Source organism: Athalia rosae, chromosome 1 (genome assembly GCF_917208135.1).
Source record: "Athalia rosae chromosome 1, iyAthRosa1.1, whole genome shotgun sequence".
Lineage (NCBI taxonomy): Eukaryota > Metazoa > Arthropoda > Insecta > Hymenoptera > Athaliidae > Athalia > Athalia rosae.
In genome coordinates this window covers 15782211-15799033 of record NC_064026.1, presented here as the reverse complement: position 1 = coordinate 15799033, position 16823 = coordinate 15782211, and the positions used below count along the sequence as shown (strand labels likewise).

The window sequence follows — 16823 nt, the reverse complement described above, 5'->3', positions numbered from 1 at the left end:
GGTGGGTGTGTGTGTGTGTGTATATATATATTATATATATACCCTATTGGCGTCACGAGTGACAAAATATTACTAAATCCTTATCGGTTTCACCCCCGCCCCCGCGTACCTGGATATCCGCGAAAAAGAGATTTTTTAAATTAACACCCCATCAGAGAGAATGAAAAATAAATAAAAAAATTTTTATACGAAGCCCCCGACTTCCGTTCGACGAACGAAATAAGTTCCCGCCTATGTGCGAAGGGATCGATATTTTTTTTTCACTCGATTCTTCATTCGTTTGCTTTTTCATGTTTAATCCTACCTCGTTCGAAGAATTATATGGCAACCGGATATTCCTTTACGTGAGATGAATATCGATCGATTTTCGATCAAAATTGAGAATTACGCTAGAGAAAATTTTCGGTATATTTGCGTACTTACGCGTTCGTCCAATGTAACAAATATTAGAGGAAAGAATACCGGACATGAGAGGAGTACTCTCAAATTTACAATCGGAGGAAAATGTACTAACGATGAGTATATTAAACCGAACATCGGTATGCCGGTTTTTCAATGTAGGATAAGATAGAAGAAAAAACACAAAAAACACAAAAAAAAATACACCAAATTAATCACCTCTTTTTTATTTTCTCTTTTTCAGGCCAAACTTGACAAAAGTCACAACGGCAAACCCTCGCGGGTTATCCACATCAGAAATATACCGAACGAGGTGACAGAGGCGGAAATAGTTCACTTGGGAATACCCTTCGGGAGAGTGACCAACGTCCTTGTACTGAAAGGAAAAAATCAGGTCAGTTAAAGTTGATGTGAAATTTCTCTTTTTATTTCTTATATCTTCATTTTTATCGTCGAGCCAAGCTCTTCTCCCTAACCTTTGCGTATAAAGTCGCCCATCGATCTCGATGGTATTTGAGGAATTGATAAAAGTTGAAAATGGTCGTCGTATCGTCCTGTGAAAACAAGTGTTGGCTTAATTAACGACGTGGTGTATGTCATGTATACGGCTAACAGAAATCGGGTGATTATCGCGGGTGCCGCCGCTGAATCGCCACCCTGACTTCGAGAACTCTCTGATTTTTCACTCGGATCCGAAGCGATTGTCAAACAGTTCGTTGAATCGGATATCGACGGTTGTTTGTTCGTTTTTGATTTTTTAATTTTAATTATTTTCAATCGCTAATCGCTAAAACCACGCGAATTTTCGTGATGGGTTTTTCGAAATCTGCATAAATAACCGGGGAATTAAATATTCGTTAATCTATTTCGATTTGGCAACGTGGAGAATTAAGAATTAGCGTACAATTCGCATCAGAGAATGCTCGTGGCGTTCGTATACATCTATTTATAGCTGAGCGGTTGGAAAATTCTACATAAATTCATATACGAACGGAACATACATATACGTGCACAGTATTTAACTCACATAGTTCCCTACTGCTGCTGCTGCTGTTGCTGCTGCTGTTGCTGCTGCACCGTGTTAATAATTCAATATTAACGCTTGCAAATTGTAGTTGGTTTTCATTGGTCAGAGTTCCTGGCCCGAAAAGGGATTGAATTTGGACGCTCTCGCATTCATTTGTTGTAGCTTACCGAGCCATGGAATATTCGAATAACATGTAAATCCCATGAATACTATTCAGTGATAGTCGCGAGCTCGCTCCGTTCGTTCGTTCATTCGTTCATTTTCCAGATATCCCGCTTCTCTCCATCCCACCGTGTCCGTCCGTCCGTCCGTCCGTCCGTCCGTCCGTCCGTCCGTTCGTCTGTCCGTTCTCATGTTATAATCACGGCTGCAAAATATTACGAACAAACCGGCCTTCGCTCACCAATTGTTACGTCCATCCCGCGGTCCGACGATAAGTTTCGCCTTCGTCAATAATCTATTAATCACATCCAATCGCGACGAATTGTGCAACGAAATGGCGTACCATAAGTGCTCGCGGCGAACGAAAGAAGAATTTTCAAATTTTCCGTTGGATCCTGTCGTTGATAACAGACGCGACTCATCCGACATCTGCGCACGCGGTAAGTGCGTTCTCTGATTCGTGATCAGAGAAAACGATCCGAAGGAAGCAGAACCGAGCTGTAATTATAATAATGAAGGGTAATCGATGAGTACTCCTAGGTGAAGGCGGAGTATCGGGTTTATCGGGTAAAGTAGGCTCGCAGGAGAAGTTGTACCCCCGACAAACTTCAGACACATCAAGATGTTACGTAGTGAATTTCATTTAGATTATATATTATGTACGTACGCGGCGTATCTATATATGTAGCGATATGTGTATATATTGTATTGGGGGCGTAATACATAAGGTTATATCCAGAGCCGAACGTTATCGAAGTTATTCGAAGCTGTGGTCGAACCTAAACCCTCGGAGCCCGGCGAAATACGGCCGCACACCGTACGGTGTGTAAACGGCGCGGGGGACCCCCGACAAATCCCTTCAATTTTCGAAAAGTTTCTCCCCCACTTCGCTTCATCCGGCGACGGACGATGTTACGGAGGACATGTGGAAATCTGGATCAAACGATGAACCGGCTCCACTAGCTAACTTGGTGGGAACTTCGAATCAAAGCAAATACGGCGAGTGCCTGCAGGGGTCAACCGAGCCACTTCCACCCCCGTACCCCAAACTCCGTTCAAGTTCTCTCTTCTCCTCTCTCTTCTCTCGGCTATCCAACCGTCCCGCCCTTCCTTCTCTCTTCATTCTCTCCCTCTCTTCCCCCCCCCCCCCCCCTCCGTACGAATCCTCTCGCTCCTTCCCAAGGATATAAACGAACTTTACGAAACTGAAACGGCTGTTTGCTTAGCCGCATGAATTTAAACGTAATATACTCCAGCCGCGCGGTTATTACCGCCAACCTGCATACCAGAAACCACTGCCACCGATCTGATAAGGAAATTAAATCATATCATCTTGAGTCAACTACCTCCTATGTATATTTTAAGACTTTGTTTCGAACCGTATAATTACCCGACAGTTTTCCGTCGTTTCTAGAACCGTCCTGCGACTAGAATAAAGGCATGATAAAAAGAAAAAAAAAAAAGAAAAAAAATATGGGGAACGCGGATCGAGAATTTCGGTACCTTCGCTCCATGTAACGTCGCGACGAGAAGAAGGTTCCATTCAATGTGACCTAATTTTGATTAGTCTCAATCTGGTTGACCCTGCGGAGGGTGGGTCTACACGTCCTTACAACCTTACGTCCCGCTCACTCGATATCAAAGGCGCAACTTTGCGCTGCAGCGTCTACCGTGGTATTCAAATCCCCCGGTAAAGGGCTGCAGGTGTTTAGCGTGACGTTTGATTTAATTAGTTAATTAATTTTACGAGTAAATGAGGCAGACCGTTCGCGATGGCGACGGTGATGGCGGTGCTCAAAGAAACGGACAGATATACCGAAAGAGCCGTGGGCAAGGGGACCGCTCCCGTCTGACGTGTATACTCCTGGCGGTATATAAAAGCGGCAGGGAAACGTATAATAACTGTACGGTGTTAGAGAGAAGTATTAATATTTTAAATTCAATATGAATTCAATTAGAGTTATAGAGAGTCTTGAGTTATGAGAGACGGGAAAAACGGAATGGTACGGGTATAGCCCGCACTGTACGAGATGTGGAAAATCATCGGAAGAGCGGAATACATACTTGTATGTACCTATGTAATCTGTACGTAATATGGAAACCAATTACTCGCGTTATACGTATTCCTTCGGAGCGTCTTTTGTGCAAAATAAGTAATGCGATAAATCCCATATTGGTAGCCCTTACACACGTGCGTATATGCTGTACATGTCACACGCGCACGTATAACGTACCGCTAATTGAGCAGCTGGATTTTGAACATCGTTACTCTTCTCTCTATCGGACCCGGGCGGCCGTTCGTCGCGTTATCGAAAAGTTGCAGTTTATTCCTCGGGTACGCAGGTCGCTGGACGATTCCGAGATTCTGAAATACGTCTATTTTACGTGGGAGTACGAAGTGAAATTCCACATACGGATTATTCGGTGCAACGAACGGGGTTTCCGGTTATAGTTCGACGTGAAATCAAAGCGACGAACCGGACGTTGGCGTGCCGCGGCACTCGAACCCTCTTTGGGATTATTAAAACTCCGCCGCGAATAAAAAGGTGGGTCGGTATAATTTACTTTCCTTTATACCCGCGTTCGACGAAGACGCGAGGCGCGACGTATGTCTCTAGTGCAGGCTGGCTGGTTTATTACTCGTATTTCTTTCCTTGCACGCGCTCAATTTTCCCTTACTTCACTTTTCTCCTTATTACATTCTTACCGAACTTGAATTATTTCCTCTTTTGCGCGTATACCGAGTATATAGTTCGTCTAAATACCGAGAGCGCTTAGAATTTCCTTTTGAAATAGAAAAGTTCAAATTCCCGGAATAATGAATCGCGGGAGTACGAGACGAAGAAGAAGAAGAAGAAGGAGCCAGAAACAGAACAAGTGTGACAAAAGAAAGGGAGAGAAAAGAGAAAATCAGTGAAGAGAGACCGTGGCGCGGTGAAAGCGAATGAAAAAAAAAAAAAAAAAATTCTAACAAAATAAAATTAAATAAACCGTCGAAGAGAATAACTAAAAGTCAGGGGTGTATAAATCCGGAGCGGAAAAACTGCAATCTGGAGACTCGGAGGGCGGTTTGCCTTGAACGGCGGTAAAGCTTTGAATATAAAAATTACAACTCCCGTGCTCGATTCTTCCATCCCTATATTTTTTCTCGTTCCTTCATCTTCCTCTGTTCTACCTTGAAAATGAAGAGCGGTAGACGTACCTAAAATTCTTTCCGGTGCAGTGAGCGCTCTGGGGGGCGCGACGATATACGTACTTACAGAAGGGTGATTTTCGTGGGGTGCGGAAAACGGGGAGGCGGGATCCGTGAAAAAACCTGCTGCAGGTCGTGGGGGTCCGGGAAGTGTGTATAATGTCGCCACGAACGACACTGATTTTTTTTTTATTTTTTTATTTTTATTTTGTTTCTTCTTTTTTACACATAACCGCGATACCATGTACTCCGAAAGCTCCTTCGGGTCGGTCGTCTGCTTGTCTCGTTGTCTACGTCCTACGCTGTAGACGGGTGTTTGAAATTGTCTACCGCAGACTTAGTTTCGATGCGCACCGATGCATTTCTGATGCTCCACGTGTTACGGAAGAAAGTCCCTCTTCACTTTCTAAGGGGAGCAGAGTCTAATTGGAATTTTCAAAGAATCGATTTTTTTTGTTTTCTCTTTTTTACATATTCTCAAAGTACGATATCTCGAAAGTATCCGGTGAAAAGATCGAATCGAAATATCGAATATATTCTCGGATTTATCGTATCCCGTTTTTGAAAATAATATTCATAGTTCTTCGGTACGGAAACTCCAAACGCGATTATCTCGTGACTACATTGTCAAGAACTGCCGCAGCTATTGCTCAAAAAGTTATCGATCGATTTAGCTCAAATTTGGGAAGACTTTTGTCTATGATACTATCGGAAGATATCGCGTTATTAAAGTAGGTATATTATTGGAATACACGTAGCGGAATAAAAAATAATAATGATAACAACAATGTTCTATCTATTATTTATCAATTTGACTCGAGATACCTTTTCACCCCTAGAGCGCGTATATTCGTGGAACGATTTTTATTCTCCCTTTCATTTTCTACTTGGCGTTTTTTTTTTTTTTATTATTTTAGTTTTACTTTTCTTCTCTTTCACCATTCGGCGCACACCCACCTCACTTTCTTCGCGTAGTGGGTGGTATTAAATGTAGCGACGCGTGCAGGCCGAGGGGTCTCGAGTGGTTTTCATTGCGATACACCTATGCATATACGTACACCTATACATATATGTAAATCTTGCTCTCTTTCTCCATCTCTCTCTCTCTCTCGCATGTGCAGAAGGATGCTGAGCATTGGTACCGAGCGAATTTTTACCTCACTCTTTTCCTCTGTTCCCCTATCTTCCTGTACAAACCTTTAGGAATAATATTCGCGACTGCGTGGAGCGATGAGATTTTTTTTTCTTTTTTTTTTTTCTTTTTTCTTTTTGTATTTTTCAGGGATGTAATTCTAAGTTCGTCGCTTCCGTCATCAAGAGAATGTTTCGCGCGCTAATGACAGAAAAAATTCGCTGCAATGGAACTGCAGCCTTCAGCAGCTGTTTCTTGAGCATTTTCTCTCGGATCTATTTTGTTGCTTTACTTTATTTTATTTTTTTTTCAAACGTCCTTCCCTGTCCGACGTGTTCTCCGACCGCAACCCCTCGACTAGATGAAACGCGATCGCAGACTGAATTCTCTTCGAGGATCGCTCTTGTTTTTGTGCGATTATTTATTAGTTCGTATATCTGCATATATTTCAAGGACATCTCGATGAGAGAATTCGCAGCTCAATTTATAGTCAACGGATTCGGGTTTCTCGCGCAAAAATAGATGGAAAAAAAGGGCCGGCCCTGAAATTAATTTTGCAACAACCTTCGAATTATGCCCCCAAAGAACACCATATATTTAGCCTCAGATTTTTCTCAAAATTCGGGCCGCGATTCGAGGATTTTTTTCATCGAGTTTTCTGTGTTAAATATTTTTCCTTCTCGTCACGTATATAACTTTCGCGAATAGTGAACTTCGGAAAATATAAGGAAACATCGAACCGGCAAATTCAAAACCGACGAGATACGCGGCTCCGCAAAGAATACTCGGAGTGTTAAATTTTTCCAACCGAGTTAGCTACACCTCCTTGCCGTATTGGTATATACCTATAACCATGTGTATCCCTGCACAGGAGAAGGACTCCGAAATCTTCTAAATAAGTTACCAGAATGGGTTAGACTTCGCTAAACAGACCCCCGTCAATGCCATCGATAAATTCAAGTTAGTGCCAATATTCTGGCTTCTTTTTTTCTTCACCTTTTTTTTTTTTTTCATTTCTCTTCCTTTTTTTTTTTTGTCTGCCGTAGTTTAGTTCGGCTTGTATCACTTTACCGAACCCCGACGCTAGAGAGACGCTGCTTCTCCCGTTTCCGCGCTTATATAACGCGCGTTTCCCGACGTCTCTTGCCTGTCTCGTGATCGTCGATTTCTTCCTATTTTCTCTACAGGTTTTATTCCTAGGGGGAATGAAATATACCGCATTTACCGTTATATATATATATATATATGTAGCAGCGGTGGCTGCGGATAACGCTGATCAATTAGATTCTCTCTCTTTCCCTCTCTCTCTCTCTTTCTCTCTTATGTCTTGTTTCATCTTATTTTGTGTTTTTTTTTTTTTTTTTTTCTGCTCTTCCTTTTCCTATGCAGAATTGAATCGCTTAGACGTAACACCGCCAAGATCGCTCACCGGGAATCTCGATCCCTTCATACGATATCCCTCACCCTCTACACCGCGAATAAATGCAATAAAGTTAAGAAAATAGAGTTAAATGTATGAAAGAAAAAAAATACCACACAGTTTCCAAACGTCTACCTAACCCTCACATCCAGGTTCGGCGACGAGAAAGACCGTGTATATACATCGAATATCGGAACACTTGACGTTTCCAACCCCATTCACCTACATAGATTTGAAATTTATTAACTTCGAGCGCTCGGATCGTACGGAGGTTTCTTTGATTTATTAGTTTCATTTTTTTTTTTGTTCGGTCCATTTTTATCTCGATCGAAGGTTGTATTCACAACCGTACAGTAGTGAAGTATAGAGCGTACAGTGGATGAAAAAATATGCGCGGTTAGGTATACATATATCGCATCGTTGAACGGATAGTTTCGAACTGCTACAAATTTTATGTTTTTCTTTCTTTCCCTCCTTCCTTTTTTTTTTTGGTCTTTTTCTTTTTTTTTTTTTCTCTCTCTTTTTCTCCGGTGTGTAAGTTTTTCATATACCCGCGGAGCCGCGAAGCCGTAGAAAAATTTTTCACCCTTTCAACAAAGCTCAACGTGTATCAAGCGAAACTACCGTCGGTGTTGCACGGACGTTGGAAGTTCCTTTGAATAGGGTTAAAAAAGTTTAAGTTCAACTATAATACCGAAAAAAACGTGAAAATTCGCGATATTAGACATGTACGTAGACCGACACGTTGCACGGGGTGAGTGAGGGGTTTGAAAGTATATCGGCGTAGGCGAAGGGTGGGGGGCGAGGGTGATGCAGTCGCGAGAGAACCAACCGCGGGCAATAGAACGAAGTCTTGAAATGAAAAAGTTTTAAGTAAAGTTGCGGTTGAACGAGAAACGGCGAAACGGTGAAATGAGAATCAGTTTTCGAACGTATGTACGTGAAAGGAGAGGACCTACGTGGAACTTGGGGGGGGGGGGGGGGATCAGGGGGGATCAGGGGGTACGGTACGGATGGCTGTGTGTTGAAAATGAACCAATCGGGAGGACTCGCGAAGCCATAGAAAAGTCTTCCTGTTCCCTGTAAAGCGATCGCCTACAACCGCCGAGATTCTCAGCTGTTTCTCTACCTATAACGTGTATAATATAGAAAATTACAGCAGCTCTCTGCGACGGTGACCTTTTCGCGACCTCGACGAAGGAATGACCCTATCTATTACCTTCTGTAACCGAACCGCCTCATATACCCACCTTACCTCACCCTTTTCGGTACTTTTTTCCGTTTCTTTTTTCTCATTCATTTCTTCGTTCTGCTCAACTTTCTATGATACCGTATCCTTATATCGTGTCTCTCTATGTGATATTAGGTTTTTCCATTAATTGATATTTATTTATTTATTTTCATTTTTTTTTCCACCATTCATTTCACCTGTTCTTCGACCATCCACTCACTTTTATTACCTTTTCACCTGGTGGCCGGCCCCACGACCTTTTTGATCTTGATTTTCGTTTGGTTTCTTTTTTTTTTTTTTTTTTTTTCTTTCTTCGGTTCGCATGTCATTCAGCTCTCGGAAACAGCAACCGAACTCTTGTACGTACCTAGAATCCGTTTCGTGATGTTCAATTTGCTAATGAGAAAATTAGTCGAGTTGTAATTCGAAGAAAATAACCTTTACCCTAATTCTCCTTATCCTTTCCTCTGTGAAAATTGCGACGAATTTTCGCTCCGGCAAAAACTGCTTTATTTTCCGTTCTCACTTTTTATTTAGTTTTTTTCATCTCGAGGAGGTTAAAAACTATTCACGGTATCCTCCGCGAGATAAATCGACAATAGATTCTACTCGCATTTCGATTTTCTCTATCCCACTGGTCTCGGTAAGGAGTAGAAAGTCCTCGAGGAGAACGTCGTCCACCATGAAGATCCAAGGATTCTACAAGAGGAATTCTATATGTTACTCTCTTTTTATTTTTTATCCTCGTCTCTTCTCGTGATTTTTTTTTCTTCATTTCGTCCAACGGTTACGGAAAAAAAGTACGCCCGGGAATTCTTCCGAGATATTTCGTAATTCGTCGGAGTACGTATATAATGAGGCTAAGTGCACAAGGTACGCGAAAAACGTCGTAGCACGCTGGAGAGCGGATCAAATTGGACGATGAGGAAAATAAGCGAAAAATAAAACGAGTGGATAAATTTAAATGAAATACAAAAAAAAAAAAGATTGAGCGAACGAAAAGAGACTAAAAACCGGTGGCTTTTTATCCGCTAAATTTACCAATGATCGGGAAAATCCGGTTACGAGCGAACGTTGCGTCTATCATTATATGTATACACCCATCGATAACCGTGGAAGAAAAAGAAGTGATGCTCGAATTGGAATTTATCTCCACATTGTATTATCCCGTAAATGAGGCGATCGTCGATGTTCGCTGTCGGCCGTAGTCGTGTTGGGGTTTTATCGGGTGTTCGATACAAATGCGCGTGTAAAAGTTTTCGGTGGTGCGGTGATAAATTGAGCGGCTAGGCGACGGTCGTCGGTGACATTAGAGATAAGTGTTACGCTGTCCCGGCAGTAGCAGGAGTGTTTGGTTTCCTTGATTCTGCTTACCCTACACCATCGTGCGGGGGGAGGGGGGAGAGGGGGGTAACAACGCCGTGCCGACCCACCACACATTCGACTATACGCGGAACACCCTCTAATCGAGGGCTCGGCTCGGTCATTTCCGGCTAACGATCGAAATTAATATCCACAGAAAAGCGGCTCGCCCTTCCGCCCCCCGATCCCCGCCTACCGCGCCGAATTTCCTCGCTTGATAAATTTCCCATAAACTACACACTGGAACTCGTAACGGAAACTCTCCGGATCGAGTGCGAGTCGCGTTTATTTTAAAAGTCTTCAATTTTAATATATCTATACTTCGCGTCGGGTAATAAGCGACCCGCGAAAGAGACCCCCGCCTTTTCATTATCTGGATATAAATGGATTTTTTCTCGAAGATTTTCGTAATTCGTATCCGTCATATCTCCCGTATCCGGGCGGAATTACAATCCGAGTAAAATAGTATGATAGGAGCGAGCGGTGACGTTTTTTTTACCTATCGTTTTCCGAGAGCTCCTCTATCAGCCGGAAAATTAAATGTATATATAACAGATGCACGGTGCGTGTGGTTTACATTTTCGATTGAACCGAGCTATAATGTGGTACAGAGCCGTCGTGCAGTTCCGAACTCGACAGATGATATACCAAACGATGATCGGTATACACGACTATTTATAGAAAACCTACACACTTTATAGACCGGTCGCGTAACCGGAAACGAACCGCGAACTCTACCCCTACTTATATCATTCCTGGAAATTCGAACGTAATTTATCCGCGACCAACCGCAAACAGATTCCCCAAGTCCCTCTCAACTGAGTGAGATAGAAAACCTGGAATCCGGAACGGAAAATAGAGCTCTAGGGTATGAGGGGGGGGGGGGGGGGGGGGGGGAAATGGAAAAGGGCGATGGCTAGAAGAAGGAAAGAGGAGAGGAGGGAAGAGGGTCGGTGTAACTACGTTCGAATTCGTTCTTTTTCCAAGTCGTACGCTTAAAGGAGTTTGTTAGGAGAAACGTTCTTCCCCCCCCCCCCCTCCGGCCCGTTGAAGTTTCCGAGGTGAATCAAAGAAATATTATATCATTAATACGGACTTATATTATTATCCTTGTATTACGCGAGGGGTGGAAAGGGAAATAGGAGCGGTTGTCCCACCGGCGCATAAATACCACTACCGTAATATTAAAGTTGAGGTAGGTTAGGTTAGGTAGGTACAATACGTACGATTGCGATGCGACGGTGTTGGTGGTATAAAAATCCACGCTCCGCTCTTTTTCCCGATGGAGAAATGTGGGGAAAATCGACCACCGTACCTGTACAACCATCTCTGCATGCCGCTGCTCCCTTACACGGAGGGGGGGGGGGGGGGGGGGGGGATGCTTTTCTCTTGCGGATTCTCTGTTCGCTGTAATAAATATATAGGTATAATGGTTAGTTTTATCACGTGGTATGCACCCGTCCCCTCTCGCCTATGCTTCGTGGGGATATATCTTTATAATTTGACGTGTTTTATCAAGTAACCATTATTTACTGCTCTTTGCTCGGTATGTATACCGTATGTGCCCCTTATTTCTTCATCATCACTCGTACACTTCTCTACACATAATACGTAAAACGAATTATGTGCACTCGATCGTTCGACGATATCGAATATTTTCAACGATATGTACGCTGCAGACGCGCAAATTTTTCATAATTCTCAACCGCTGAAAATCGAATGCGATTCTTTCGTTTTTTTTTTTTTCTCCCATTTTTCCTCCGCCGCACGCGACGCGAGAGAAATTTTTCATAAATTTGGAAAAAATTATTGCGAATCTCGGCGAGTTCGAGGGGGGGGGGGGGGTAAATATCACATCGAAGGTTCAAGGTTTTCGGTGGCTATAAAATAATGATAACAATCGTCAACTCCGGGGAAGAAAAAAATATACCGTATTATATACCATAAAATATTTATTACCCTTGTAATGGGTTTAACGCAAGGTTGGTATATAACACGGCGCTCTTTTTCTCGACTTCGTGGTATACCTGTGTAGAGAAAAATATCCCCCGGAGTCAGTCGTCTCTCGGAGAATAACCTCAGGTGATACGTTATTAGCGTCGTGAAATTGAAAATAAAATCATATAAAAATAAATAAATAAATAAATAAATAAATAAATGAAGAACAGGGTGCGAGAAAATAGTAGGGTATCCATATACGATCCGCGACACGCGATCCTCGCGCGACTTTTTCTTTCCGACAACGTCCCGGTAAAATGAGGGGATAAAGGGACGATGCAGGGTAAGGAAAGAAAAGTCCCCAGCTTCTAACGCTCTGGACACCTCTCGGAGATCCTGACCTAAACCCTCCCTCTCTCGCAGTGGTGGTGGTAGGGGGCGAAGAAGCGAGGGGAAAAAGAAGATGGGGCAAAGTAAGGCGGAGGCGCCCAGGGAATGGAATTGCTATTGATTATTTGTGCTCCTTCGCTCGTTTCACGTTTGTACAAGCGCGACGTACAACCTGCCCCCTCGACCACCCGAGCGGCTAAGTATCCTTCTCTTGTTTCCTCCACTTCTCAAAATGAAACGAACCCAATTAGCCCCATACTCGTCAAAAAGGAAAATTCGCGGGAGGGGGATGGGGGGGAATGGGGGATGGGGCGGAAGGTGCCGCGCCAATTTTTCAACGGACGCAGCAGCGGCCCGAACAAAACTTTCGCCCCGGCATTTGAAAAATCGTTAACCTGTAACCTCGTCTCCTCTCTTGATCCCCGTTATCCGTCACGCTCCGAATTAAATAATTATCCCGGCGTGTCGTGATACGAGATTCGCTTCAATGGGTCAGGTTTAACTTCGGTATCCCTGATCTCTCGATTCTTCCCCCGTAATGTCCGGATCTACGTACAACTAGCTGCGGTATGAACCGTGACGAGAGATCTTAACTTAAACTTTACCTCGGTACGGCTGCGGATAATCGCAGGTAACTTTTCAATTAGCGAGAGGTAAGCCGCCTACAACCTCTCCAGAGTATATTCGTAAGCTTTCTCTACTACGTATAGGTTGACGTTGGGTGTACCAACTATGAGAATACCCCGTTTCTGTGCCGAGAAACGTAACGCCGAGGATATATCCTTTTCGGTGTAGCGAAAAGCGGTGTAGGAAGCGGGGTCGAGGGGGGGGGGGGGGGGGGATGAAAAATAAGGAGGCACCGTCGCCCCTCTTTCTTCCTCCATTCTCCGAGGGTAAGGGTTGCCTCCATCCAACCGCCCCCTAGAAATTTCAGGCAGATTATTTCTTTTCTTATACCACCAATGTTTACCCTCGAACGCGCGGCTCTACACGGCCACGATACATCCCCTACGCAGGGGATGAAGAATGGGGAAGATGCGGGATGATCTGGAAGAGGATGTGGTGACGCTCCTCGCTACGGCTAGGTACGCGAGAAAATTTTCCCTTCCCATTTCCTATGGGTACATACACTCTTCCTTTATTTTTTTCCTTTCGCCATTTCTCTCCCCCTTATATCCCGGCTGATATTATACCAAGAATTTCAAGTAATCGCGCGATAACAACCGCAAACAACAGGTTATTATTTTTTTTTTTCTCCTTTTTCTCCTTTTTCTCCTTTTTCTCCTTTTTCTCCTCTCTTTTGCAACAGCGAAATTCAATTTTCGGATAAAATCTCAGCGATATATTCAAACTAACGTTTGTAAATAATAATCCGCTCTTCTCTCAAGTGGAACCGCTGAAAGAGAAAAATCCGCGTGCGCGATGAATAGAAGAAAAGATGGGAAAGAGCGGAGAAGAAAAATCAACGATCGTCGATCGCGTTCATTTTTCCAGTCGTGGAATTCGGTTATTATACGCCCGCGTTGATTGCACCGAATAATGGTTTTACCGTACATAGTTGAGTTTGCGTTGATTCGGCCGGTTCTGCGGACACCCGCGGCCGGTCGTCATTTCGGACGTACACAGGTAGGGTGTAGACGTGTTCGGTTTGGCCGTAGGTAATGCAAATGCAGCAAATATAGGTGAGAACGAGGAAGTAGCCGTTTGTCGGGAACTTCTCGAGTCCCGCGTGCATCGCCACCTGCGTATCTTTCTCCCTCTTTCCTTCCCATCCACTCGCTCGCTATCTCCTCTCCCCTCGGTTTTCCCTTAATTACGGTTAGTGGAAATGGTACTCCACCTCTACCCGCGTATACACACATTTATACGTGCAATTCATTCCGCAGTATTTTCAGAGACAACGTCCGACCAGAGCGAGGGAAATACAGAAGCAACAATTGCTAACAGAAATATCAGAGCGTGCACAGGGACGACTCTAACTACGATGAAAATTTCTCCTAACAAAGTTACACTCCGTCTCTGCGACGTAATGACGCATAGAGATCCGAAATTCAGTTTCCACCCACCCGACGTTCTCGCCCAATTATTTTGCTTTCCACTTATTTTCGTCGTTAAAAATTTACCCCGTATGCGGTCGCTAAAATCTCGAAGTACGCGAACTTGATTCGAAGAAAATTTCGCACCATCCGCCAACCGCAACTCCGCATTCCGCTCTTTCGTCCAGAATTTTTTTCATTTCCGCGATTCCCTTATCTCGACCGCCGAACTTTCTTCGTCTCGTTTTTCATCCTAACGATTTTCTTTGTCGGCCTCACTTTTTCCCCCGTGAAATTTTTGCACGGCATATGTGCCGGGCTGTGTAAATCGGATGCACGTGCCGCCTGTGCACCTCTACAACGAAGCCGAAGGGCGATATCGATATTCGAACAAAAAATCGTCGAGTCGAAACAATAACCCAATTGGTTCTCTTTTGTATTCACACCGTATTATAACATATGGAAAATATGTTCCCATCTACCGCGCACATATGTACGTGTCGTTACCGATTTGAACGGATCGCGTTGTCAGTTTTATTAAGTCCGAAACTGATACACTAGAACTCCTCTGTTGCGTCGCGATATATTTTTATTCTCATCCAGAACATCGCGCACTCCCACCTAACCACCCATGTAACATACCATGTACATATATATATGTATATACATACATATTTTGTTTTCATTAACATATGCTCGAAAACTATATTATAGCTCTCGCGAAAATTTCCCCACGGAATCACAAAAACGCGAGACAAAATGAATATGCTGCACAGATTTCTTTTGTGATTATTATCATGATTTTTTTTAACGTCGAAAGGGTGGGTACATGCGGGTCTGCGCATCGTTGTACGGGTGAAGTTTAGAATTGCAGATATTTTTTCATTTTTTATCGGTTTTTCGGGGAAAAAAAAAAAAAAAAAATCGAATAATTTACTCGGTTCGAACTACCCCCGGATTCGATGAATTCGAACGGGATTCCGGTTAGGGGCATGGCGACGAGAGCGATGAATATTTTCAAAAAATATTTCTCCAAAATGCGAAAATCGATTTTGTTTTAATTCGAACGCCTCGAAGGTTTTCCGAAGTTCGAACACTATCGGAGGGGTCGAAACCGCTAGCTCAGCTGTTCGTTATTTATCGTCAGGGCGATCCCTGAGATTAACCCCCGTACCGACACCCTGTCTATATATATATATATGTATATATATATCTTCTTTCGAAAGTTATTCCGATACTAAAACGGTGATTATATTGTACGAATACGGTGAAATCCCATTATCTATTATCGCACGCCGCCCAGTTACACCCTTTTACGTGTAAAATATAATTACTAAAGTTTGTGTGCTCAGCAGGAAGACTTCTACGCTCCACCGATGCATAGTCGTTGTTTCGCCGCGCACCTAACTCCTAAATGAAATCAATTTCGAGGAAACGAATTCAATATAATACAGATAACGTTATCGATTCGACCATCACCCGCAGAGTTGTTTCTTCCATTCCCCATTCATCCTGTATACCCTGAATTCTTACCTTTGCTCTTTTTTTTTCTCTTTCGTTATCTTCTTTTTCACTGGCATCCACGGTGCTATTATTTGCGAAATTTTAACGAATAGAAAAATGCCTCGATTCCTGCACGTGCCGAGTGATTTTCTTTTCTTTTTTTTTTTTTCTTTAATTTCTTTCCTTTTTTTTTTTTCTTTCTCACTTTTCATTCGGCTGGCAGGTTTTCCATCGTAAGGTAAATTTAATCTGGCCCGATGTAACCATAAGAGAGCTACGGAGGAGCGAGCGAAATAGAGAAACTGGGGATGGGAGGGTAGTGAGTGAGGAAATTATGCAGATTAATTAAGGAACGTTCGCGGTGCAGAGTAGGTACGTCGCGTATAGTAGCGAGGTGGTGGTGTATAGAGTAAAAGCGGAGAAATCGTTGGATGGGGGGGGGGGGGGGGAAATTGGGGAAGTGAAATATCAGTGGAAATAAGGAACCCGCTGCTCACCCCTCTTTCGTTACCCTTGTGTGCCGAGAACTAGGCCAAACGTGTAAACACTCTCTGGCAAATTGGAAATTGAGCGAGATCTCGAGAAACTGAACTTGGAGGGGAGAGAGAGAGAGAGGAGAGGAGCCCCCCCCCCCCATTAAAACGCAACCGTACGAATAGATTGTATATGATGTATCTTCCGCATTTTTCCACTCGCCCGTTTAACGAAGCTTCCTGCACGTTCTCTGTTTCAGGCATTTTTGGAGATGGCCGACGAGGGGGCTGCGGCCACAATGGTAACGTATTACGCGTCCTGCGTCGCCCAGTTAAGGGGAAGAGCGGTTTACGTTCAGTTTAGCAATCATCGTGAACTGAAGACGGACCAGACGCACAGCAACGCGGTCAGTAGTCCCACAAACATCATCGCCAACCCGTCCAACGTCAGTATCATTATTATTTTATTTTTATTTATTAATATTATTAATATTACATAGATCATTGATATACATATATATACGGAATGTTTCATTCGGTCGGAACAACCAACGATT

At 43.4% G+C, this 16823-nt stretch overlaps 1 protein-coding gene across 6 annotated transcripts in view; it reads left to right on the top strand.

Annotated features, from left to right (window-relative positions):
- Window positions 1-16823, top strand: part of LOC105690566 (polypyrimidine tract-binding protein 1) — a 296563-nt gene that overhangs the window by 240635 nt on the left and 39105 nt on the right. For 4 of the 6 annotated variants that reach the window (XM_048656170.1, XM_012408434.3, XM_048656173.1 and 1 more), the window contains 2 exons: window positions 644-793; window positions 16527-16712. In XM_048656170.1, coding sequence (XP_048512127.1) covers window positions 644-793; window positions 16527-16712 — 336 coding nt within the window. The remainder of the gene's footprint in view (window positions 1-643; window positions 794-16526; window positions 16713-16823) is intronic. The other 2 variants (XM_048656159.1, XM_048656165.1) reach the window with 1 other exon arrangement.